Source organism: Suricata suricatta, chromosome 2 (assembly GCF_006229205.1).
Source record: "Suricata suricatta isolate VVHF042 chromosome 2, meerkat_22Aug2017_6uvM2_HiC, whole genome shotgun sequence".
In the NCBI taxonomy this organism is placed as follows: Eukaryota; Metazoa; Chordata; class Mammalia; order Carnivora; family Herpestidae; genus Suricata; species Suricata suricatta.
In genome coordinates this window covers 6,572,890-6,597,273 of record NC_043701.1, presented here as the reverse complement: position 1 = coordinate 6,597,273, position 24,384 = coordinate 6,572,890, and the positions used below count along the sequence as shown (strand labels likewise).

Sequence of the window (24,384 nt, the reverse complement as noted above, 5' to 3'; positions counted from 1 at the left end):
CAAGCCCAACATCGGTCTCTCTGCTGCTCTGCCCTCAGTGCAGACTCGGCTTCAGATCATCTGACTCCCTCTCTCTCTGCCCCCCCCCCCGCCCCGGTCCCACTCTCTTGTGCATGTTCTCTTTGTCAAAAATAAATAAACATTAAAAAAATTTTAATTAAGGGGGCTCCTGGGTGGCTCAGTCAGTTATTAAACATCCGACTTCAGCTCAGGTCATTATCTCTCGAGTTCTTGGGTTCGAGCCCCGCACCAGGCTGTGTGCTGACAGCTCAGAGCCTGGAGGCTGCTTCAGATATTTTGTCTCCTTTTCCCTCTGCCCCTCCCCCTCTCGCACTCTGTCTCTCTCTCTCTCTCAAAATGAATAAACATTTTAAAAATTTAAAAAATTTTTAATTAATTAAATCAATTTAATTAAAGTCTGTTCTGCCTTCTGTTTTATAACCATCAAATATTTGAAAATATGTTTTCTCCGTACTCGGTATTCTCAGCTTTTTAAAGTATTAGTGAATGGTACAGTTGTGGTTTGTAAGCAGGGTGGTGGACGGGGCCAGAGCATAAATCAATAAAGGATTTATCAGAGGGCAGTGAGTTCAAAGAAACCTAGAAAGATCTGGTGCACGCAGGCCTTTTCCAGAAATAGAGGATGCCACAGCAGCCCAGCAGTAGCATCCGCTCTGAACCACTTTCACTCCCTGTCTTACTTCCTCCCTGAACCACCGAAGCAGTGCTCTTGGCCTTTGGTGCAGACGAGCTCCTTAAAGATGAGGCCCCTGCAGCCGGTACTAAACTCTATTTAGACGAATCACAGCCGGTTCACCAGTTAACCAGTCCTTCTTTGATTTTCGTTTGCTTTCCGGTTTCCTTCCCCCACTCAGCATCTTGTCTCCTCTCTCCACTGCATGCAGACTGCTGAATGGGACTCTGAATGCCTTACCTCCCTGCAGCCCCTCCCTCTTCCCACGCCCCCGGCAGCAAGCGAGGCACCCCTGCAGACCGCAGCCATCTCCCTGTGGACGGTGGTGGCCGCCGTGCAGGCCATCGAGAGGAAGGTGGACGTTCACAGCCGGCGCCTCCTGCACCTGGAGGGGCGGACGGGGACGGCCGAGAAGAAGCTGGCCAGCTGCGAGAAGACGGTGGCGGATCTTGGGAACCAGCTGGAGGGCAAGTGGGCCGTGCTGGGGACCCTGCTGCAGGAGTACGGGCTGCTGCAGAGGCGGCTGGAGAACTTGGAGAACCTGCTGAGAAACAGAAACTTCTGGATCCTGCGCCTGCCACCGGGCATCAAAGGGGATATCCCAAAGGTAACTCCCTCGCCGCTTCTGGGCGGAAAGTGGTCCCACTAGTCCTTAGACTAGTAGTAAGGGATCCTGTCGGTCAGTCAGCTACAGGAATGGTCAAGTCGGTTTCTGTTCATCTATTTGGGAAACATTTCATGTTCAATTTAGCGAGTACTTGAAGTGTCAGACTTAAGAGTAGAAACCTCTTTCCAATTCAGAGTTGGCTACCTGGCAGATAGACTTTTTTTTCTCTCTTTAGCTTTTTCCTATCCTTTCTTTCCGAGTCCCCTTTGTCTTCGTTAACCTGTCTGTTTCATTCTCGGTGTGGAAGCCAAATTCAATGTCATTTCAGTCAGCCTGTTTGCATTCCTGGAGAGGAAATGGTTAATATAAGGATTTGGGGCTCTCTGTAGGTCTAGGATTGGTGTGATCCCGCCCATCAGCACCCTTTATGGAAGGATGCTGTGGTGCTAGGGCCCAGCCCTTCTGGAGGGAGTAGCCTGTTCATCAAAAGAGAATAAACATCATTCTTAAGCTCTGGGACACAGTCCCGAGGCATCTGGTTTTCCTGAGCACATACTTACTGGGGACTGAGTATCTATATCCTGGAGGCATAGCACCGAACAATTGTGTAAGCCTCCTGGAGCTTAAATTTTAGTGGAGAAAGAAGGAAAATATAAACATACAAGAAAATAAATCTATTTAGGTGCAAGTAGATTTAAAAAAAAAAGTGCTCTTTGGTGATTTAGTTTTTGGTGGGTTTTCAGAAAAGCTTGCATAAAGGTGCTAATATTTAAGCTGAGACGGAATGAGAGGAAGGACCCAGCTGTGAGATCTGAGGAAGAACTTTCTAGGCGGAGAGAATGCTCACTGCAAACTCCCGAAGGCAGACAGACACGGAACACTGAGGGCGAGGGGAAAGGCCCGTAGCTGGCATGCGGTGAAGACGTAGGCATGTGCTAGAGAAATGGAGGGGGAGTCGCGTCATTTAGGGCAACCTGAAGGGCTTTTTCCATTTTGGTGGGCACCACACCTAGAGATTCTGACTCGGTGGGTCCCGTATGGGGCCAAAACATAAATAATTCTTAGAGCTCCGTAGTGGAGTCTGATGTGCAGCTGGGGCCATGAATCACTGATGGAGGAATCTGGAGACCAAGGTAAGGAATTGGTTTTGTCTTGGGTATAATGGAAAGAAATTGAGGGTTTATATTTTGAACCAGTCACCTTGGCTGCTCTGTAGGGGCTGGATCAAGGTGGTAAGAACAGAAGCAGGTAGGAAACAGGAGGCAGCAGCCGTCATGGGAGGGATGCGAGGGGCGTGGGTGAGGGTCGCCGCGGTGGGCAGCTTCAGGACTTTTGGTGGAGGTGCTGGGTGGGGGTCACGGATGGGAATTAGGTAATGGAGAACCAAGGAGGATTATTTTAAATTTACTGTGTGATAATTTACGTAGAACTTGTGCTAAGTGCCTTGGCTATTTTCATAGGAACCCTCGCTTGCCTGAGATCATTTCGTTACTGAAAACAAATCACAGAGCAGTACAGTGATCAGCTGGGTCCGGCGTGTGCTCTTAGCCACCAGAGGCTTACAGGCTCCTAGGCTTTTGGCTCAAAGAACCAGATGGATGGGGGTGACATTTACTGAGATGGGGACTCTCTCGAGGAGTGGGAAGGAATCAGGGGCTCTCTTTGGCAGTATTGGGTTTGAGGTGCCCGCGCTACAGTCAGGAGAGATAAGTGGTCCCTGCAGCTCAAAGACCAGAAACATTTAGCAGCCATTGGCGCCCAGACCCTGTTGAAAGTCCTGAGACTGGAGGTGATTGTCTCAGGAGAAACCCCCGAGAAGCAGGAGAAAGAGTCCAAGGTCTGTGCTGCAGGGGCAGGCAGACCGAGCAAAGGGGACTGAACGGCGAGGCCAGCGAGGCGGAAACAAGACGGAAACATATGTGATGTCACAGGACGAGGAGAAAAAGCATTCAAGGAGAAAGCTGTCATTTGGGTTGCATGTCACCTAGAGGTCTAGAAAGGTGCGGATGAGTACGATTAGGGAACACAGACCTTGCCAGGACGCGGGGCGCAGAAGTCTGGAAAGGGGCAGGTTGACCTGTGAGTGGGGAGGGAGAAAAGGGGAGAATGATGCCTCTTTCCAGGTGTGCAGGGAGGGAGAGCAGAGTCAGCATCTGGTAGAGAGCCTTCCCTGGCACGTTTTACTTGTGTGTCTGGGTCCTCCCCGGGAGCGCTTCCGGATGATCTTTACTTCGTGTCACCGTGAGATTAGTCCATAAAGTAAGTTACAGTGTGTAGCCACTGTCTTACCTGGGTAGATGGAGAACCTTTCAACTCTCCATCTTAGGGGTGCCTGGGTGGCCAGTCGGTTGAGCATCTGGCTTTGGCTCAGGTCATGATCTTGCAGTTCGTAGGTTCAAGCCCCGCGTTGGGCTCTGTGCTGACAGCTAGCTCAGAACCTGGAGCCTGCTTCAGATTCTGTGTCTCCCTCTCTCTCTGACCCTCCCCTGCTCACGCTGTCTCTCTCTCTCAAAAATTAATAAAACATTAAAAAAATTTTAAACTCTCCATCTTAAACGCCAAAATCATATATAAGATAATGTGATATTTCTTTAAGATTTCTTCATGAAATTAGAACATATTGAAGATTTATTAGTTTCAACTATGGGAAGTAAAATTTGTGTCTTTGCTTTGTTGAAAATACTCTTGTTTATTTCTTTTTGAGAGAGAGAGAGAGAGAGATGGGGAAGGGCAGAAGGAGAGAGAGAACCCCAAGCAGATTCCTCACTGTCAGCACAGAGCCTGACTCACGGCTCAAACTCATGAACCGTGAGATCACGACTGGAGCCAAAATGAAGAGTCAGACACAATCAACCGAGCCCCCCAGGTGCCCCTGTCCTTACTTCTGAGTGCCAAGTTCAGAACAATTTTCCCTCAGTTTTCTTCTTCCTTTCAATATTAAATTGTAGTAAAATGTGCGCAGCATGGAATGTGCCCTTTTCGCCGTGTTGAAATGCACGGCTTAGTGGTTCTCCGTCCATTCACACCCCTGTGCAGCTGTCACCACCGTGCATCCCAAACTGCACCTCTGTCCCCGCGAAGCACCGACCCCCAGCCCTTCTGCCCCAGTCCCTGGCGCCCACCGTCCTGCTTTCTGACTCTGTGAATTTGACTCTGTTGGGTCCCTCATATAAGTCAGACCATCTGCTATTTGTGCTTTTGTGACTGGCTTATTCCACTCAGCACATCTTCCAGGTTCTTCCCTGTTGTGGCATATCAGCATTTCCCTTCTAAGGCTGAATAATACTCCATCTCTCAGGATTTTAAAGGCATTGGTCCTTTGTCTCATAACATCAGATCCCATTGATGAAAACCTTAATACCAAATCAATTCCAAATTAATATTTCAGCATTAATTCCCAATGAACACCAAATCTGTTTATAAGAAATCTATTCTTGGGGCGCCTGGGTGGATCAGTCCATTAACTGTCCAACTTCGGCTCAGGTCATGATCTTGCACATTATAGGTTCGAACCCTGCATCAGGCTCTATGCTGACAGCTCGGAGCCTGGAGCCTGCTTCAGATTTTGTGTCTCCCTCTCTCTCTGCCCTCCCCTGCTCACACTCTGCTCTCTCTGTTTCACAAGAATGAATAAATGTCAAAACAAAATTTTTAAGAATTTTTTAATGTTTATTTTTGAAAGAGAGACAGTGCGTGAGTAGGGGAGGGGCAGAGAGAGAAGACACAGAATCCGAAGCAGGCTCCGGGCTCTGAATTGTCGCATAGAGCTCAATGCGAGGCTCAAACCCACCAACTGAGAGATCATGACCGAGCCAAAGTCGGACGCTTAACCAACTGAGCCACCAGGCACCCCTATTCACCTTTTTAAATGTTTTTTTTTTTACTTATTTATTTAGAGAGAGTGTTTATGTGTGTGCATGTGTGAGTGGGGAGAGGGACGGAGAGAGGGAGAGAGAATCTCAAGCAGGCTCCACACTGTCAGTGCAGAACCTGGTGTGGGGCTCAAACCCACAGTCCACGAGATCATGACCTGAGCTGAAATCAAGAGTTGTATGCGTTACCGACTGAGCCGACCAGGAGCCCCTTATTCACCTTTTTTTAGAGTTCCATCACCTTCCTCTCTAGCCTTTCTCATTTTCATTTTAACAATTACGTATTTTCTATCTCCTTTTTTTTGAAGCAACCTGCATTTATTTAAATGGATGCGATTTCCGAATGTCTCTGGGATTATGTATTAGAAGTTTGCTTGACTTGTTCATTGTTTTTTCTTCTAGGATCATTTGTAGTGTTTGTTCATCCTCATGCTGTCATTGTCTTTTTTTTTTAATAGCAATCCTAGGTTATGTATCCATAAGCGACAGACTCGACTGATTACTAGGTTAATGCCAGGAAGCTGGCATGTCTTCTCGGCCACCGTGTGAGCCTGTTTAGCCAAAAGATCTTTCCTTTACAGCAGAAATACTGCCTCCATTGACGCTAGACATAGTTGGGCTTTGCTTTGAGATGCTGTGTGCGGAGCAAATAGGGGGTGCGGGGACCGCCCAGAGACCAGGAGGAAGGCCGCCCTCTGTGTGGGAGCGCATGCTGTCTCCGGGCGGGCTGATACAGGTCCTCAGAGGTGACGTCTGCAGTTTCAGCTCTGGGGTAAATGCTGCTGGTTCCCGCCTCTGCCAGGGCTGTGAGGAACAGCGGAGGGGTCCCTGCCGATCTGAGGATAGACCTTCACCCTGCAGTCCATAACCACTTTTATTCCTACTCATTGTCTCCGCCAGCTTTGAGCTTGGAATTCTCTGGATTCTTCAGCTACAGTCTGTCCTTTTTGTCATCACAGACCCGCGGCTTCCTCACGCACTCTGGACCCCAGCACGTGCCCATCCACTGGGCCTCAGTGAGAAACTCATCAAAAACTCGGGTCTAGTGATGGCTTCTCTTTATTCCTGGCACTGCTTTAGCTTTATGCGGCATCTGGGTGGCTCAGTTAAGTGTCTGACTTCGGCTCAGGTCATGATCTCATGGTTTGTGAGATCAAGCCCTTCGTCTGGCTGACAGTGAGGAGCCTGCGTGGGAGTCTCTGTCTCCCTCTGTCTCTGCCTCTCTCTTCCTCTAAAATAAGTAAACATTAAAAAAGAAAAAGATATAGTCGCTGCTGATCTTATTTACTATCATTTCAGTCGAACTCAGGGAGGGAAGAAAAATACATAGGTGCTTAGTTCACAGCCTTGAACCAGAAGCCCATCTTGATCCTTTATTTTTATCATTATTTTATCATATGTGTTTCTGTTGTAAGGTATCACAAATCGTTTGTGTAGTGGCATTAGATAAAATTATGGTATCTGCACTTGCGCTCACCCTGCCTTTAGATGCTGAGCAAAGTGTTAAATGATTAAAGTTCTAGCCCCTAAAGAACAAAATTTCCCACTGGGAGAAGTGAAGCAATTAGAAAATAAACCCAGTTGCCTCATAGTGTTGTATAGACCTTTGATTCTTTTTTAATTTAGGGGAAAAATGTGTATAGTAGATACCAGGAATGTTTCTTCTCTGATCTCCTTTTTCCAGAGCATCGTGTTTTCATTTTATGGGGGGTGTAACAGTTCTCAGATCTTTGTGGGAATACTAATTAGAGAGGAGATGGTGGTGGTGGGTTTTTGTTTTCTAAATTCTGTTGCCTAGGTATTTCTGTTTCTTTCCACACTCTCCTCCCTCATTTTAGTCTTTCTTGTTCACGTGGCAGGCTTTGCTAAATGGCCACTGATACCCAGTGCTTAGCTTGTATTTCAGAATATAACTACAGAAAGCCTGCCCCCCCCCCACGTGCGTGCCCATCTGGTGACAGGAGGGTGAGCTAGCCTTATGATGGGCAGCTAAATGCCAGAATGAGGGGAGTTTTATAGTCAGTGATAATGTCCATATTAGGTACCTTAAGTTCCCTAGGCAACTCTTCCATGTCTTTACAGAAGAACCTTCCAGTTTTTACGTAGGGGAAAAGTGCCTAGCTTTGGACGAAACTAGGCTGGGGCGGGGGAGGGGGACTCTGTTCCGCATATGCCCATTCCCTGCAGGAAGCCTGAACTCCGACTAGGCAGGCTTCATAACTGTCTTCTGGAAGTCATCTCCAGCCTTCCATGCTTACATGTTTTTCCTGTTCCCGTTAGGCCGGTTAATACCCTACCAGAGCCCCATCTCTTCTAGACTCATCCCAGCACTATTATAGCTTGATATCCACAATTTCTGGTCCATGTCTTCAATTTGAATATGACCATATGCTTATTTTGGGCAGAAACCATATTTTTGTTTCTTGGCACTTAAGATAACACTTGTACTCAGTGGATCTTCAGAACACGTTGTATTGCGTGGATATATACTGTTTTGCATTCATGCCCATCTCCGTGAGGGACTGTCGACAAGTCATGTCCTCCACCCTCCCAAATCTCATAGCTCTAAAGTTCATTACCTTTCTCCTTGAAAATACCTTCCACTCCTGGAGGTTGGGTCTGTGCCTTCAGTTTTTCCTGTATCCCTCCAGCATCTCACACAGTCCTTTTGTGGCAAGTAGCACTTAGTAAGATGGGCTAAATGACTGAACTGCAGTGGGACGGACTAACCCCAATATGATTATGATTTCAGGTGCCTGTGACATTTGATGATATCTCCATCTACTTTTCCACTCCAGAGTGGGAAAAACTAGAAGAGTGGCAGAAAGAACTGTACAAGAATATCATGAAGGGCAACTACGAGTCTCTCATCTCTATGGGTGAGGCTACGTTGGCACCTGTTGAATGAGGGGACCCCAGCTCCCCGGGGGCTTAGAACAGTCCCTTTTCCTCCAGTGGCCCTCCTTTTCAGTCTGTCCCCACACACTTCAGATTCTAGCTGCAAGCCAGAGATTTCCAGTTCACCCTTCCAAAGTGGGAAATCATACTCTCTCCTGCCTACTTACAGGATGGAGAATGGAGCTCGGGGTTCTGGATCTCCCAGTTGCAGTGGTTTCCATAGGTATCCTTCACTTTGAAAGGGCCTCATTCTCCCCCTTGGGACAAATGTCACTCTCACTCGGTGAAAGTAGCAGGATCACCCGCTGCCTCTCGTCTGGTGTGCTTTCCGAAGAGGTGTCCTCCACGCAGAGGGGGGGGCGGGGTGCTCTAGATTCTGAATGAAATTCCCTGGGACTGGGGACCTCAAGCCTACAGCTCAGCCTTAGTGGCAGTTAGTTGTCATCCTCATTGATCTCTTTGTCATACTCCCCTTCCCTTCTTCCTCTCCTAGATTATGCCATGAATCAGCCCGACGTCTTGTCTCAGATTCAGCCGGAAGGAGAACATAATACAGAGGAGCCCGCGGGGCCAGAGGAAAGTGAGATTCCCGCAGACCCCAGTGAAGGTAAGCTGGAGAGGAGATGGTGCCCTCCTGTCTCCCTTTCCTGGTCAGAGACGGTGGCTCAGAACTAAGTGAGCAGGCCTTGGGCCTTCTCCACTCTGAATCAGCTAGACTGGCAGTAAAGCCTGATCCTCAGACATCTCCTAGGAGGGAGATTTGGAGACCGCGGCCCGCCGCCTGCCCGTCACTACCGCGCATCCGAGGACTGTTAATGGTATTCCGTGACAGAGGTTTCCTGACCTAATTATTTAGTAAAATTAACGTGTCTTCAATGGCACAGGAAGCAGCAATGCTCTCCTGGAGGAAAGTGGCTTCGGTGACTATACACCTGGCCATTCAGAAACGCTGGGGGGGCGGTGGGCGTCTGCGTGGTCCCTCGGAGATGGCAGAGCCCAGTGACGGCGGCCTGGGCACGGTGAGCGCCGCGGCGTTGGGAGCCAGCAGTCGTGAAGGCGCTCACCCGCGTTTGCTCGGCTGGCAGCTGCTTCCGGTTGTGTGGGAAGGCGGCACGCCCACGTGCAGGTGTGTTTCTCTCCAGTCCCACCTCTGCTGCCAGAAAGCGCTCATTGTTTCCTTCTCTGTCGGACAGAAAGCTCACGGAAAGTTCATCCTTCAGACCACTCTATTAGATGAACTTTTCTTGGAACCCACACCCTCTCCCGTGCACTACTTTTTTTAACATTTTTTAATGAAAATTTCCAAACTGAAAAGTTGAAATAATTTTACAGTGAACACCTAGAAACCTACCACCTAGATTCTACCACTAGCAGTTCACTTCCTTATCACATATTTATCCATTTCTGCATCCCTATCAATCCACCCTATTTTCAGTGTGTTTCCAGATCAATACAGACATCAGTATATTTCCCCATAGAGGCGCCTGGGTTGGCTCAGTCAGCTTAGTGTCCAACTCTTGATTTTGGCTCAGGTCATAATCCCAGGGTCATGGAATTAAGCCCACACTCAACATATTCCCTCTTTCTCTCCCCCCCCCCATGTCCTGCTCTCCTTTCCTTCCTCCCTCTGCCCCTCTCCTTGGCTTGAGTTCTGTCTCCTTTAAAAAAAAAAACAACTCCCTGTAAGTAGTTCAGTATGAATATCATTAACTTAAGAGGTCAGTATATTTAAGTTTTTTTATTTATTTTGAGAGAGAGAGGGAGAGAGAGGGGGAGAGGGAGAGAGGAGGATAGAATCCTAATCAGGCTCCGCATTGGCAATTCAGAGCTCAACACAGTGCTTGAACCCACGAACCGTGAGATCATGACCTGAGCCGAAACCAAGAGTTGGACAGTTAGCCAACTGAGCCACCCAGGCGCCCTGAGTTTTTTATTTTTAAATGTTTACTTATTTTTAGAGAGTGCACAAACAGGCAAAGAGAGAGTGAGAAGAATCCCAAGCAGGCTCTACGCCCTCAGCACTGAGCCCACCCAACATAGGGCTTGATCTCACATATGTGAGATCATAACCTGATCTGAAATCAAGAGTTGGATGCCTAACTAAGCTATCCATGCATCCCAACATTCTCCGAGTTTTGAAGGATGTATATACCTGCCACACATTATATTATTTTAAAGTCTCTGTTGGTGATTGTATTAAGCAATCTTAACAGTTTCAATTTGATTAACCTTTGTGTCTTGGATCTAAGTAATGAATCTAAAATCATATCACAAAGACGGGTGACTTGATTACAGAAATTATTGGAAATCATGCCTTAGTTTATGTTATTGGCTAACAACTAGTATAAATCAGTGTGCAATTTTATTTTGGGGTCTGAATGGATAAGGTATAAATAATTTGGTTTTGTAACGATGTGTGAAAGTTTCATTTAGCTGCCATCTTGTCACTATTTTACCATGGATTTTAAGGGCTCCGTTTGTGGGTGGTCAACCAAATATATTATTAATACATGTTTATAGAAAATTAACAAACAGTATAAGCATTGAATTTCTTTAATGCTCTGGTTTGATTCCGTACTCTGTACAGTTTTAGCTTACATCGGTGATTATCAACTAGGTATTCATTAGAACTTGAGGATAGGATTCATATAATTTGGACTGATTAATATGTGGCACTTTTAAAACCCCCTCAGCTGTGTCTCTCCTTTAGAACCCTTTATATTTACCCCCTTATAGGTTTAATCAAATATTCATGACTTTTTCTTCATTTAAACCTATTTTGGTTGCTGGAATTGTCAACTTGGCAAGTGAGAGGACTTTTACATGGTCTCCTATGTCTTTCCAGCACTGCCTCAGTATTTGTTTTCTTAAAAAATATGCTCCAGGGGCGTCTGGGTGGCTCAGTCGGTTGAGTGTCTGACTTCGGCTCAGGGAGCGATATCAGTTTCGTGGGTTTGAGCCCCACATTGGGCTCTGTGCTGACAGCTCAGAGCCTGGAGCCTGCTTCGGCTTCTGTGTCTCTTTCTCTGCCCCTACCCTGTTTGTGCGCTCTCTCAAAAATAAATAAGATGTTAAAAAAAAATTTTTTTTAATATCCTCCAGTCTATTCTGGGGGTCCCCAAGGCCACCCCCAGATGCGGTCCTTCACTAGGAGGACATGCAGGATTCAGTCTAACATCATGCTTAGGGCTAAAGTTCATTGCAGCAAAAGCATACGGAGCAAAGATAAAAGGCGCACAGGGCAAAGTCTGGAGGGAGCCAGGGACCACCTTCCAGAGTCCTCTCTCAGGAGAGTCTCATAGGACCCATGCAGCTCCCCTAGCACTGAGTTGTGACAACATGTGCAGCGTGTCGTCTCCCAGAGAATCTCATTAGAGACTTAGCATCCAAGGGTTTCACTGCGAGCCGGTTGCGGAGGCATCCTCCGCCTGGCATATTCCGAAATTCTAGACTCCCAAAGGAAAACAGATGTTCTGCACGAACAGTGAGGCCAGCTGAAGCACTCCTCATGGTTAGGGGAAGTTTCTGGTCGGCATAGGGACGTAAACCTTGCAACAGGCGTTTCTGAGGACAGGCAGGCTCAGGCTGCTGCCTTAACACAGGCCTATCTTAGAGTTTTCTTCTAACACCCACAATCCCGATTCCTTTCGGTGGGGAATAAACTGGTTGCTGGGGTGCATACAGACACCAGGCGGAGGTGCTCATCCTAGGCCACGTTAGTGAGATAACTACTTAAATATCTTTTTGATAGATTATTCTCCATTTAGGTTTTTTTTCTTTTTAAGTAATCTCTACACCCAACATGGGGCTTGAACTCACAACCCTGTGGGCTCATGACTCTGAGATCAGACTAAGCCAGCCAGGCACCCCTTTCCACTTAGAGTTCTAACCATTTAAGTCCTGTTTTCATCTTGTTCTAATGGAAACACTAATCAAAAAAAATTTTTTTTGAGCATTATCATACTAAAAAAAAAAACAACAGTTTTAGGGGCACCTGGGTGGCTCAGTTGGTTAAGCATCTGACTTTGGCCCAGGTCATGATCTCACAGTTCGTGAGTTTGAGCCCTGCATCGCTCAGAGCCTGGAGCCTGCTTCAGATTCTATGTCTCCCTTTCTCTCTGTCCCTCCGCCACTCACGCTCACTCATTCTCTCCTTTCTTAAAAACAAACATTAAAAATTTTTTAAATCAATTTTAACACACTGAATAGTTTGTTATTATTAACAGTGTGTATTTATATTGGAATAATTGATGTACTTTTAGTAACCTTAATTTTCTAAAATAATTTGGATTTTGTCTGTATTTCTTATAAACGCCATAACTTACTATTGTATTTCATTTTAGAGCTTTAGAAAGAACTGTGCATTATAATAAAAATAATGCAGCTAGAATGGATTTGAGGGTAGTAATGGTGCCATGTGGGTCCCCTTACTTTTTATGGCCAAATATTTTGGAATTAATGTCACGTTCTGTCCCTATCACCATCCCATCATCTGAATCTGATGAAGGGAAAGAAAAAATTGTTACAGCTCCCTAGGGAATGGTCACGGATACCTACTGATGTGTTGTATAAAATTCCATATAATTAGTAGAGAAGAGAAGTGAATGGGAGAATACAGAAAAGTATAATCTTGAGATTTTCTGAAATTCGTCATTAACTCTATTATTAGGGCCAAGTGCAGATGAGCTGTGCATGTATGTGGCCATGGCCATTATTTGGTCGCTAATAGTTTGAATATTGAACTCCCAAGTTTTTAGAACTCTTTGGAGAAAAACTACCCAAGAAGTTCAATTGGAATAATGACTGAAAGTCCATTATCTTTGTCCTTCCTCTAGTTTAGAAGACATGAACTCAAGCAATGATTCTAAAATGACCCAAAAGTAAAACAAATTCATTGCTAAGTCTTGCAGTCCTGGGGAGCCTCCCTGGTCATGGTTTCTCGTGCGTTGCCTTTAGCCCTGTTGATGCCTTTGACCCGAGCCCGGTGAGGCCATCATTTCCTCTACAGACTTAGTGATTAATGCGCATCCCAATATAATAATCTTTTGATTTTAGTTTATGCTATTTGAGAACAAGAATCATCCAGGGAATGATAGAACCTTGAGGTTTAACTCGTCACACAAATACGTAACACATTCACCTGGTGAAGTTTCCGTCCCACACCTGTTTCACAAAAAGTTTAAAAAAATGTTTTTTAATGTTTGTTTATTTTTGAGACAGAGATAACAGAGTGCAAGACTGGGAGGGGCAGAGAGAAAAGGGGACACAGAATCCAAAGCAGGCTCCAGGCTCCCAGCTGTCAGCACAGAGCCCGGCACAGGGCTCAAACTCATGAACCGAGAGATCATGACCTGAGCCGAAGTGGAAACGCTTAATCGACTGAGCCACCCAGGTGCCCCTCACAAAAAGTTTTAAAAGAAAGGTTTTTTATATATTTACCAGTGGTGGTTTCATGTGTCAAGTATAGTTTATTGCTTGCTTAAAAAGTCAGATCTTGGGGCGCCTGGCTGGCTTAATCAGTGATCTCACAGTCCATGGGTTTGAGCCCCACATCGGGCTCTATGCTGACAGCTCAGAGCCTGGAGCCTGCTCAGATTCTGTGTGTGTCTCTCTCTGCCCCTCTCCCGCTCGCTCTCTCCTCTGTCTCTCAAAATAAAATAAAGACATTAACAAAACAAACAAAAAAGTGAGATCTCTGCACCATTTTTAACTTGGCTTAGAACACCTTTGTAAAGGGGCGCCTGAGTGGCTCAGTCGGTTAGGCCTCCGACTTCAGCTCAGGTGCTGACAGCTAGCTCAGAGCCTGGAGCCTGCTTCTGGTTCTCTGACTCCTCTCTCTGCCCCTCCCCCCTCATGCCCTTTGTATACATCTCAAAACCTCATGGTTCCAGCTCCTTTTCAGACGGCATGGGCCGTTTTACCTGTTTAAAACACACAAACTCCAATTTCCTCATCGTTAAAATAACATTTAACTGGTGTAGACATTAAATTTTTATATTCTCTTGTGATCAGCTTTTCTATTTTTAACTACCTCTCAATCTTAGAACCTCAGCATTTTTCTACTTCCTCCTGATTTCTGTTCAGTTTTTCTATGTTCTCTGGCTTTTCCAAAGCCTGGTGCTTGCATAAACCCAGGATTTGACTTGCACTTCGTGTTTCTCTAAGTGTCCACTGTTGGGACACCTCAGGCCTGTGAGAAATGTGCTCTGAGAGTCGTGGTGGCCCGCCAGCAGCTGCTGTACTGTCCCCGTGCAGTTTTTGTCTTGGGCCGTGACAGGGCTCACGTTCTGCCCGTTTCACGTCGGGTCCACAAGGGTCTCTGCCACATTCCCACTGCTCCCACCCCGTGAGGGAGACACCACAGCATTCTATGCCTTCTGTGACAGGACTGCTGTGACCAAATAACCTGACAAAATCAGTGTTTCCCTAGTTGTACTGATCTAGCTAACTGACCGCAGGAACTTTCCACGTCATTATTCCACAGGAAAGGCTGGCTCCCTGCGATTTCCCAGGTGCAGTGAAGATACACTTAGCAGGTGGCTTCTCATAAAGCCACTTATATTTCTGGAAAACTGGGTTGTTGTTTTTAACTTTTTACAAAATTTATTATTGAGAGACAGAGAGAGAAAGAACATGAGCAGGGGAGGGGCAGCGAGAGGGGGAGACACAGAATCGGAAGCAGCTCCAGGCTCCGAGCTGTCAGCACAGGGCCCGGCGCGGCTTGAACTCACAAAGCACAGAAACCATGAAAACCATGAGATCATGACCTGAGCCGAAGTCAGATGTTTAACCAATTGAGCCACCCAGGTGCCCCAGACCTCGGTCGTTTTTTCACCCTTCTGTAGCTTTTATGGTTGGCTGCTGACTAACAAAGGATTGGACAGAATCCAAATACCTATCAGTAGGGGACTCTTGAATAAACAAGGGGGACAGCCACCTAATACAGCTCTAGAAGGCAGTGGGAGTGATCTCTGTCCACTGCTCTACGCGCATGTCCACAAATGTCGTCAAGTAAAAACCTGGGACACAGAACAGCTTGAGCAGCAGGCCGTATAAGGGGGGGATGAATATATATATATATTTGCTTATACTTTACAAAGAAACAGTGGAAGATTGAAACAAAAACCAGTAAGAGGGACGGAGATTTCGGATGAAAGCCAGCCCTCTCTGCATGTATCTTACTTTATAGTTTTGATTTTGGAAACTTGTAAATTTTTTAAAATATTTATTTATTTTTGAGGGTGAGACAGAGCCTGAGCAGAGGAGGAGCAGAGAGAGAGAGAGAGAGAGAGAGAGAGAGAGAGAGAGATACACAGAATTGAAAGCAGGCTCCAGGCTGTCAGCACAGAGCCCGACACACACTATGAGATCATGACCTGAGCCGAAGTCGGACACTTAACTGACTAAGCCACCCAGGTGCCCCACCTCGTAAATATTTTATATAATTTTAAAAACAAAATTAAATTTTAAAAATCAAGCACAGGCTGAAGTAAACTATAATACATGTGGGACACAAATACATAAACTAGATTTCTTTCACATGGCTTTTAAACATAATATTTGGGGCACCTAGGTGGCTCATTTGGTTAAGCATCTGACTTCGGCTCAGGTCATGATCTCCTGGTTCATGGGTTTGAGCCCACATCAGGCTCCATGCTGACAGCTCAGAGCTTGGAGCCTGCTTCCGATTCTGTGTTTCTCTCTCTCAGTGCCCGTCCCCCACTCATGCTCTGTCTCTATGTTTCTCAAAAATAAATATAAACATTAGAAATTTTTTTAATAAAGCATAATATTTTAACTATATATCTCTAGAGAATATATGGGTCACAAAATAATCTTAAATCGAGTTCATATTTTTGTTTATAATATTCATATTATTTTGACACAAGTCTTCAGATAAAGCAAAGATTATATTAATGTCATTTGGAACCAAGATTTTCAAGATAAGGAAGAAAAGATGTAAGTATGAAATGAAAGGATTTAATTCAAACCCTGTAATCTTAAATATGAATGATGAATGTGAATATAAACTCATGACACTTTTCCTAAAAGGTATGTATTTCAGTATCTCTGTCCATTGGAAAGAGCTAGAAACAGAAACTTCCTGTTAGCTGTTGGCATCCTTATCCAGATCGTAGTCTCTAACTTCTGTTTCTCAGTTCAGTGATTGTGTGCGTGGAACAGGAAAGGTCCAGGATGAGCCTGGGATGGTCTGTCACCAGAAATGAAAGAAACTAGATGTTTGATGATGGGAAAGGACGGAGCAGCTCTGAAGAGGCTCGCACTGGCCAGCGAAGGCACAATTTGAGCAATGGATTAAAACTCAGCAAATCTATATCGCCTCCCCCCCAAAAGTCAAAACCATTTGAATTACATATGGAGGTTTCAAGAGCACTCATTCAAAAATTTGATGAAAAGAAGCAATTAAGCATTTTAAAAGTCTCATTGTTTTGATGAATAGAAAGTTCGTCCTCTGGATGTCTGTAAAAAGATGCTCTTTCTTATACCTAGTCTGTCACCCCTGCTTTTTTTCCTTATATATGTAGGTCCTGGTCTTGCTGCAGAACCTGCCAGTCTTCGGGGCCTTAGTCTTTTCCCACCTCATATTTCTGCCTTGGGCACACCACATTTCCGTGGTCTCTAACTAATTTATTTTTTTATATTTTTTATGTTTTTCATTTATTTTTGAGAGACAGAGAGAGACAGTGTGAGTAGGGGAGGGTCAGAGAGAGAGGGAGATATAGAATCCAAAGACAGACTCCAGGCTCTGAGCGAGCTGTTAGCACAGAGCCTGATGCGGGGCTCAAACCCAGGAACAGCGAGATCATGACCTGAGCCGAAGCCGGATGCTTAACCAACTGAGCCACCCAGGTGCCCCGGTCTCTAACTAATTTAAAAGGCCCTGGGGAGGGGCACCTGGGTGGCTCAGTCGGTTAAGTGCCTGACTTTGGCTCAGGTCATGATCTCACAGTCCAGAAGTTCAAGCCCGGTGTCAGGCTCTATGCTAACAGCTCAGAACCTGAGCCTACTTCTGATTCTGTGTGTGTGTCTCTCTCTCTGCCCCTCTCCCGCTTGTGCTCTGTCTCTTTCTCTCTCAAAAATAAATAAAAACATTAAAAAGAATTAAAAATAAAATCAGAACCTACCTACTAAGTAGGTAGAAATAGTATAGTTTGAGTTTACTCTCTGCACCTTCTCAGCTTGCCAGCTTGTCCTTTTAGGCCAAAAGAGGCTATGTAGGCCCTGGCTCGAATAGCAAGCAGAGCTGTTTCTGTACCGACCAGACGAGGCATGTTATGTGCAAAGCCTTTGGAGGCTTCTTTTTCTTTCCAGAAGAATCCCCTAGGCCTGAGGGACTTGGAAATCTTATTCTTCCCTCTCCTGGGGGTTCAGGAAACAATGAGCTGTATTGTTTAATAGGGTAAGGTAATATGATCTTGGGGCGCCTGGGTGGCTGAGTCTGTTGAGCTTCCAACGTCTGCTCAGGTCATGATCTCAGTCTATGAGTTGGAGCCCCACATCGGGCTCTGTGCTGGCAGCTCAGGGCCTGCAGCCTGCTTCAGATTCTGTGTCTCCCTCTCTCTCTGCCCTTTCCCTGCTCACACTCTTGTCTCTTTCTCTCAAAAATAAACATAAAAAAAATTTTTTTTAAGTAAGATGATCTTTTAAGAACTGAGAACTGAGAACCTGAAATGTACGTTTCTAAGGAATCAGATCAGTGTTTAAACAGGCCTGAGTTTATAATTCTGGGAATTATAAAAAACTTGTTGGTCGGTCTTGTTTCTTTTGCTTTTTTTCTGCTATATTTTAAAGCAGACCTTTGATAATATGGCATTTCACCATACATACTTCATTAACTGGCAATTTATTTAACCTCTGGGTGCCCTGTCTACTGAAATGGAGAAAATATGCCCTGCTTCATTATTTCATTATGAAGCTGAAAACATTTTGGCAGTAAGAGTGCTAACAAACTGAAAGGCACTAGTGATTCTAGATTCTCGATTCTGTCAGGGTGTCCTCTCCATGGTAAAAATTATGATTTGTTTTAAAATGAAAATAGTGAGGGGCGCCTGAGTGGCTCAGTCGGTTGAGAGTCTGACTTCGGCTCGGGTCATGATCTCATGGTTCGTGGGTTCGAGCCCCGCATCAGGCTCTGTGCTGACAGCTAGTCAGAGCCAGGAACCTGTCTTCAGATTCTATATCTCCCTGTCCCTCCACTGCTTGCACTGTCTCTGTCTCTCAAAAAAAAAAAAAGAAAGAAAAAGAAAATAGTGAGGGGCACCTGGGTGGCTCAGTCGGTTAAGCGGGCAACTCTTGGTTTCAGCTCACCTGATGACTATGTCATGGTATGCATGTTCAAGTCCCGTGTTGGGCACCCTGTTGGCAGTGTGGAGCCTGCTTGGTATTCTCTCTCCTCACTTGCCCTCTCTCTCAAAGTAAATTAAAAAAAAGAAAAAAACTTTAAAAAAAGTATTATAGAATTGTGAGCATACCTAGGAAACTCATGCTGTACTTAAAAAAGAAATGAAAATAGTGAATCAAGGGATGCCTGGCTGGCTCGGCCGATAGAGCATGTGACTCCTGACCTTGGGGTCATGAATTAAAGTTTACCTTAAAAATAAATAAATAAAAAGAAAGAAAATACCGAATTAAGTTTGAGTATATCCTGTAAAAATACATAAATTTGGTTTCATTTTGAACTGGTTCTCAAGATGTATGCCTTTTTGAAAAGGCTGGTTTACTTTTGGTTTTCCCGTTAGAGATAAATATTTGGGCAAAACATAGGGTTCAACAAGCCAACCTGATCATTTTCACTCACTGAATCAAGCCCTGAAGGCCGTTCTCTTTTCCCCACCGACAGAGCCTGGCATCTCGACCTCAGATATTCTGTCTTGGATCAAACAAGAGGAAGAACCCCAGGTTGGGGCCCCCCAGGAGGCCAAGGAGAGTGACATGCACAAAGGCGCCTACGCCGGTGAGTGAGGACTCGGAGGTGCCCCTGTCCAGACTCCGCCTAGGCCAGGACTTGACTGCGGAAGCGGAAGCGGCAGATGGGGGCGGGGGCGGGAAGGAAGTGGAAGGAGACCCGGGAAAGGGGGAAAAGGACACGCTCCACCAGGTTGGAAGTGAAAATGCAATCAAACTAAGACCAATTTTACGTGAGAAAACACACCCTAGTTTGTAAAGACAAAGTAGGTTTGTTAGGAAGAAAAAGAAGCGCGCACAGGTGGACCAAGAGAGCGGGGGGTGGGGAGAGCCGCCCAACATCTGGGGCCGAGTGGAAAGGTCGGGCACGCGGTGGGGGAGGGGACAAGACACGGAGACAGGACCGTCTTTGGAGAGGCAGGTGTTGACACAGAGCTCTCCCGCGGGACAATGCGTGTTGGCACAAGAAGCAGATCGCTTCCTTCCCAGGTATTTAGCACCGTCGGTATCTTGCCATCTCTTATAGAAGAGAATCCCAAGGTCGGAAGGAACCCATTAATATGTATGACCTAATGCAGCCATTTTAAGTATCTTCTGTGCCCTGTTAGACTCCGGGAAACAGAAGTAAGAAAGAGAACAGTGTGTGCTCCAAATATGGATATCGAACATACGCCCCCTCCCCCAGGACTGGGCATGCCTACTGTAAAGTCTCCAGGGTGGGTGGGATGGATGACTTCTAGGAAAGAAATCAGGAGTTTGGAGAACATACATCAGTTTTAGTTTACGTGTTCAGATAAGGCGTCCAGCTGGCTGTGAAGCCAGAATCGGGCCTTACGAGATGGGTGTCATGTGGCTGGGTGTAGTTTGGGAAGACGGGACGAGATGGACGGAGGCTGCAAAAGGGAGGGCCGAGTGAGCAAAAGACACAGAGGCAGAAACGCGGGCTGGATGTTCAGGGAAAGTTATGAGAGCTACTAGTCATGAAGCAGGTATCTGGCAGAGCGAAAAGGAGTAACAGGAATCTTAGGCCTTGTCACAAAAGGCAACAGAGACTCAAAGTTCCAGAGCCGAGAAACCTGACCGAAGCGGCGCTGGCAGGATGGATGCCCAGCGTCCTCCTGTTGTGAGCAGGGCGCACTGCGGAGGCCCAGCGCCCAGCCCTCTGGTGACATGCCCAGGGACTGCGGATGCCTGGGGACAAGCCCAGCCCTCCCCTGAGCTTCCTGTCTGAGCCAGTGGAGCACTCAGAGCAGCCTACTGAGCTGGCTAGGATCACCGGGAGGGCTCCCCCCCCCCCACAGCTGTTGACCGTGTGACTCTGATCCCTTTCTTTCAGATGAGGAGCTTGTCATCAAAGCTGAAGGCCTCCCCGGAGCCTCCCTGTGCCCGGAGGTCCCAGTCCCCTTCTCTTCTCCTCCACCAGCAGCAAAGGATGCTTTTTCCGATGTGGCTTTCAAAAGCCAGCCGTCTGCTTCCATGGCACCTTTCGGACGCCCAGCTGCTGACCTGGCTGAAGCCTCTGAGGGACAAGTGACTTTCACCCAGCTGGGCAGCTACCCCCTGCCGCCTCCAGCCGGGGAGCAGGTGTTCTCATGCCACCACTGTGGCAAGAGCCTCAGCCAAGACATGCTTCTGACCCACCAGTGTGGCCACACAGGTGAGCACCCCTTGGCCTGCGCCCCGTGCCCGAAGCACTTTGCGCAGCAAGCCGACCTCAGCAGCAGCTCCCAGCCCCACGCCCCCGACACGCCCCCCACCTGCCCGCACTGCGCCAGAACTTTCACTCACCCGTCCCGGCTCACCTATCACCTGCGGGTCCACAACAGCACCGAGCGCCCCTTCCCCTGCCCCGACTGCCCCAAGCGCTTCGCGGACCAGGCGCGGCTCACCAGCCACCGGCGGGCGCACGCCAGCGAGAGGCCGTTCCGCTGCGCTCAGTGCGGCCGCAGCTTCAGCCTCAAGATCAGCCTCCTGCTGCACCAGCGGGGCCACGCGCAGGAGCGGCCCTTCTCCTGCCCCCAGTGCGGCATTGACTTCAACGGCCACTCGGCCCTCATCCGCCACCAAATGATCCACACGGGCGAGCGGCCCTACCCGTGCCCGGACTGCAGCAAGAGCTTCATGCGCAAGGAGCACCTGCTGAACCACCGGCGGCTGCACACGGGCGAGCGGCCCTTCCAGTGCGCGCACTGCGGCAAGAGCTTCATCCGCAAGCACCACCTCATGAAGCACCAGCGCATCCACACGGGCGAGCGGCCCTACCCCTGCGCCGCCTGCGGCCGCAGCTTCCGCTACAAGCAGACGCTCAAGGACCACCTGCGTTCGGGCCACGGCGGCGGCTGCGCGGGCGACGGCGACCCCTCCGCGCAGCCGCCTGACCCCCCGGGGCCGCTCCTACCCGGGCTCGAAACTGCGGGCCTCGGCGTTAACCCCGGAGGCTTAGAGACCAGTCAGTGGTACGGGGAAGGGAGCGGAGGTGGGGGGCTGTGAATCTCGCTCCGTTCCATGCCCGCCGGCCCCTCCGGCCCCTCCGACCTCTGCGCTGATCGCTGTGCGGCTCGTCCAGGAGTTTGGATCTGACACACTTGACTAGAGACACGCTGGAATTTGGGACTCGACAGCGTTCCGAGAACACCACACTTCGAAACCCAGAAACACCTGGAGGGGGCCCAGCATCCCGATCGTTCCAAAGTATTACCTAAGCAGAAGCTCTATGAGAACGTTAGAGACCGTGTTGCAGACAGGTTAGAAAGCACGATTTGTCCTCTGGTAATCCATCGCAGGGCCGTGAGGTGATAATGATTGTGACTCTAGGTAGAGACAGGGCGTGGCCCGAGCCTCCGCAGTTCCAGGCCCAGCCTGCAGCTCGAGGATGTGTCATTGAACCTCTTAATGCCTCGATCGTGAGACGGGTTAGGAGATGCCCAATGCCGATGCACTGCGTCTTCCGAAATAAGCCCTCAAGACCGCCTTCCTAGGTTTCTCAGATTAATTTTCTAACACCTGCTGTTTAATATTGGGCGAGCAAGAAGTCTGACTTTAAAAGCTTGTACTTAAGGAGACCAATTCCTAACGTTGAATAGGTTGATTTGAAGAGTTCAGGCTCTTACTGGCTTTTAACCTGCTGGGAACCTTTGTGGAGGTCCCCGTTCAAAAAGTGGGAGCTGTGTTCTCAGCCCTCGCTTTAAAATCTAGAGAGCGCAGAGAAATGGCAGAACAGCCTAAAATTTGTTTCTGAGCCATGGCAAATTTATGTCAAGTTTTTTCCTTATTTGCGAGCTAATAAGCTGATTTTTCCATTCCTGGTGTCTCATCTTCTTGACAGTCATCAGCAGAAAAGATCACAGCACTTTCCAGAAGCGTTACGGCGTTTCAGAAAGTGCCAGTGACCCCCAGCTCCCCTTTCCTCAGAGTGAGATGATGGTGCTGCACTGCAGCCTTCTCACAGCGCCACGTATGCTGGCCCCTCCTGACTCTCCCCATTGGCAGGGGGCAGTGGGGGGGCTTTGGGGGCCCCTGAGCACCGCGCACAGACAGGGACAGCCCCTTCCTGCCTGCTGTGCTTTTAGGGACCTTGGCTCCTGTGTGTTCGAGATCATTCAGTCAGAGGAGAGCATCTGAGAGTGGTCCTGCTCCTAAGTGGCTTTGCAGTGGGACCTAAGTCCCTTTCCCTGTACAGATTGCAAACCTTCATCTGCAAAGTGAGGCTGGTGGAAGGAGAAAAGGGAACCTCTAGAAATCAACAAAACAAAGCTTGTGATTCATTTCTTCTGCCAAAATTCTGCTTCTAACCCTGGCTTTTCTCCAGGCAAAGCCAAATAAGACCCCCAAATCCAAGCAAAGTCGTTCTTGTTGAAACCTGACTGAACTCGATCTGTTTTACTCCAGTGGGGAGCCTGATGTGGGGGAGACTGCCCTAAGTCTTGGGCTGTAAAGCTGTTTATTCCTACCTTCTCGTTTCCCCCTGAATCTTTGTCAGATGCCTGGAAGCAAGGTCTGCACATACTTAGGACAAGTTCCTTGATGAAATGATAAGGGACCGGGCCCATTTTTTCCTTATCACCTAGCCCAACCTTCATCCGGCCTAGCTATGCATAAACACACTAGGGGAAAGGTTTTGCCCTGGCTAGCTTTGCTCCTGGGAAGGCTCTGTCTGAACAGGCGGATATATAGGATAATTGCATTTATGAAACATCGGCTCTGTGACAGTCACAATACCAGGGATCACGGGAGACCTAAGAAATGTGTGACCTGCCCGTAACTTACGGTCTGAAGGTGCTGAGAAGATCCAGTGCAGAATGCACCAGGACTACTAATAAGCAGAACCTCAGCGTAGTGGGCTTAGCGCTTTCTAGCTAGAATCCAGACCAACACAGTGGGTGAATGTGGGGGCTCTGAGACCCCAAGCCAGGGCTCCAGCTTCACTGGTGACCTCTGGTTTGCACCTTGGTCGCCTTGCTAAAGGGGAGAAGAATCAAAGTACTGTCTTTAGGGGATAGGTTCCCTTTTCTGGAAGGATTTGAACATTTGCCAGGGTGTGCTAGAAAGGGATTCCTACATCACGTGTGATGCTGGTCTAGACAACATCAGAAACTCTTCTACTCCCAAGATTTAATGAGGGCACAGAGCTTGTTAATGAAAGAGACCCGTGGGTTAAAATGCTGCACATACATCCCACAGTCCTTTCTGGAAGGCACTGTAGTCAGCAGGGACCCAAACTTGGGCAAGAAGTTGAACACGGTTCAGATGCCATGGCAACAGCTGAATCGTAGGGAATGGGCAAGACCAGAAAGATGGAGGTCGGTGTTCTAACCCTCAGCCCCGCACACGGCAGGGGTTTTCGAGTGTGCGCTCTGGTCTCCTTTCCCTGCCCCGATCCTCTACCAGGCAGAGCTCCAGGCCAGCTCTAAAGTTGGTTTGCTTAAGACTCCTGAGTGGCTAAATAAACGCATCCGTGGGAAAATTAAGTCCTAGCAGAAAGGTTTCGGCGTGTGGAGAAACTCGGTCCATCGAGGGCTCTTGAGAGAGACCATTTCACGGCAGCGGAAGTGGCTGAGGATGGGTTGTCATGACCAGACAAGATGGGAAAGAGGAGACCCCGGCCGTGTGCCCCCCATCAGTCTGGCCCTGGGCTAAGAAGTCTATCACACACACAAATAGGCATATCTCCTTGGAGTAGCTCCAGATATTGACTATAACCAGATTCACTCTTTGCTTACCAAGTTTTCCATTGTCACCATTAGATGAGCCTCTGTTTCAGCCACAGATGTGAAAATAAATGGAAGTTGATTGCTTGTCTAGAAAGCGAAAGAAGACTCTTGTCCTTTCTGCTGGATATTTGATATTGGAAACGCAGTAGCCGGGCCCTAGCTAGCACAGCGCTTCCG

At 47.7% G+C, this 24,384-nt stretch overlaps 1 protein-coding gene across 2 annotated transcripts; it reads left to right on the top strand.

Annotated features, from left to right (window-relative positions):
* The first annotated feature begins 753 nt into the window (after positions 1-753).
* On the top strand, positions 754-24,307 carry ZNF398 (zinc finger protein 398). Of its 2 annotated transcripts, XM_029921870.1 has the most exons (6): positions 754-779; positions 906-1,301; positions 7,926-8,052; positions 8,565-8,678; positions 18,933-19,046; positions 20,334-24,307. In XM_029921870.1, the coding sequence occupies exons 1-6, from the start codon at positions 762-764 to the stop codon at positions 21,485-21,487; spliced, it is 1,923 nt and encodes a 640-aa protein (XP_029777730.1). In that variant the 5' UTR covers positions 754-761; the 3' UTR covers positions 21,488-24,307. The 2 variants fall into 2 exon arrangements, with proteins under 2 accessions (XP_029777730.1, XP_029777739.1); XM_029921879.1 differs by lacking the exon at positions 754-779 and having other exon boundaries at positions 904-1,301; positions 7,972-8,052.
* Positions 24,308-24,384: the final 77 nt, after the last annotated feature.

Excerpts from the sequence above, each read along its gene's own strand:
- ZNF398 (XM_029921870.1), top strand. Across the intron at positions 8,053-8,564 it reads CGAGTCTCTCATCTCTATGG|ATTATGCCATGAATCAGCCC; the intron begins GTGAGGCTACGT and ends TTCCTCTCCTAG. Across the intron at positions 8,679-18,932 it reads TCCCGCAGACCCCAGTGAAG|AGCCTGGCATCTCGACCTCA; the intron begins GTAAGCTGGAGA and ends CCCCACCGACAG.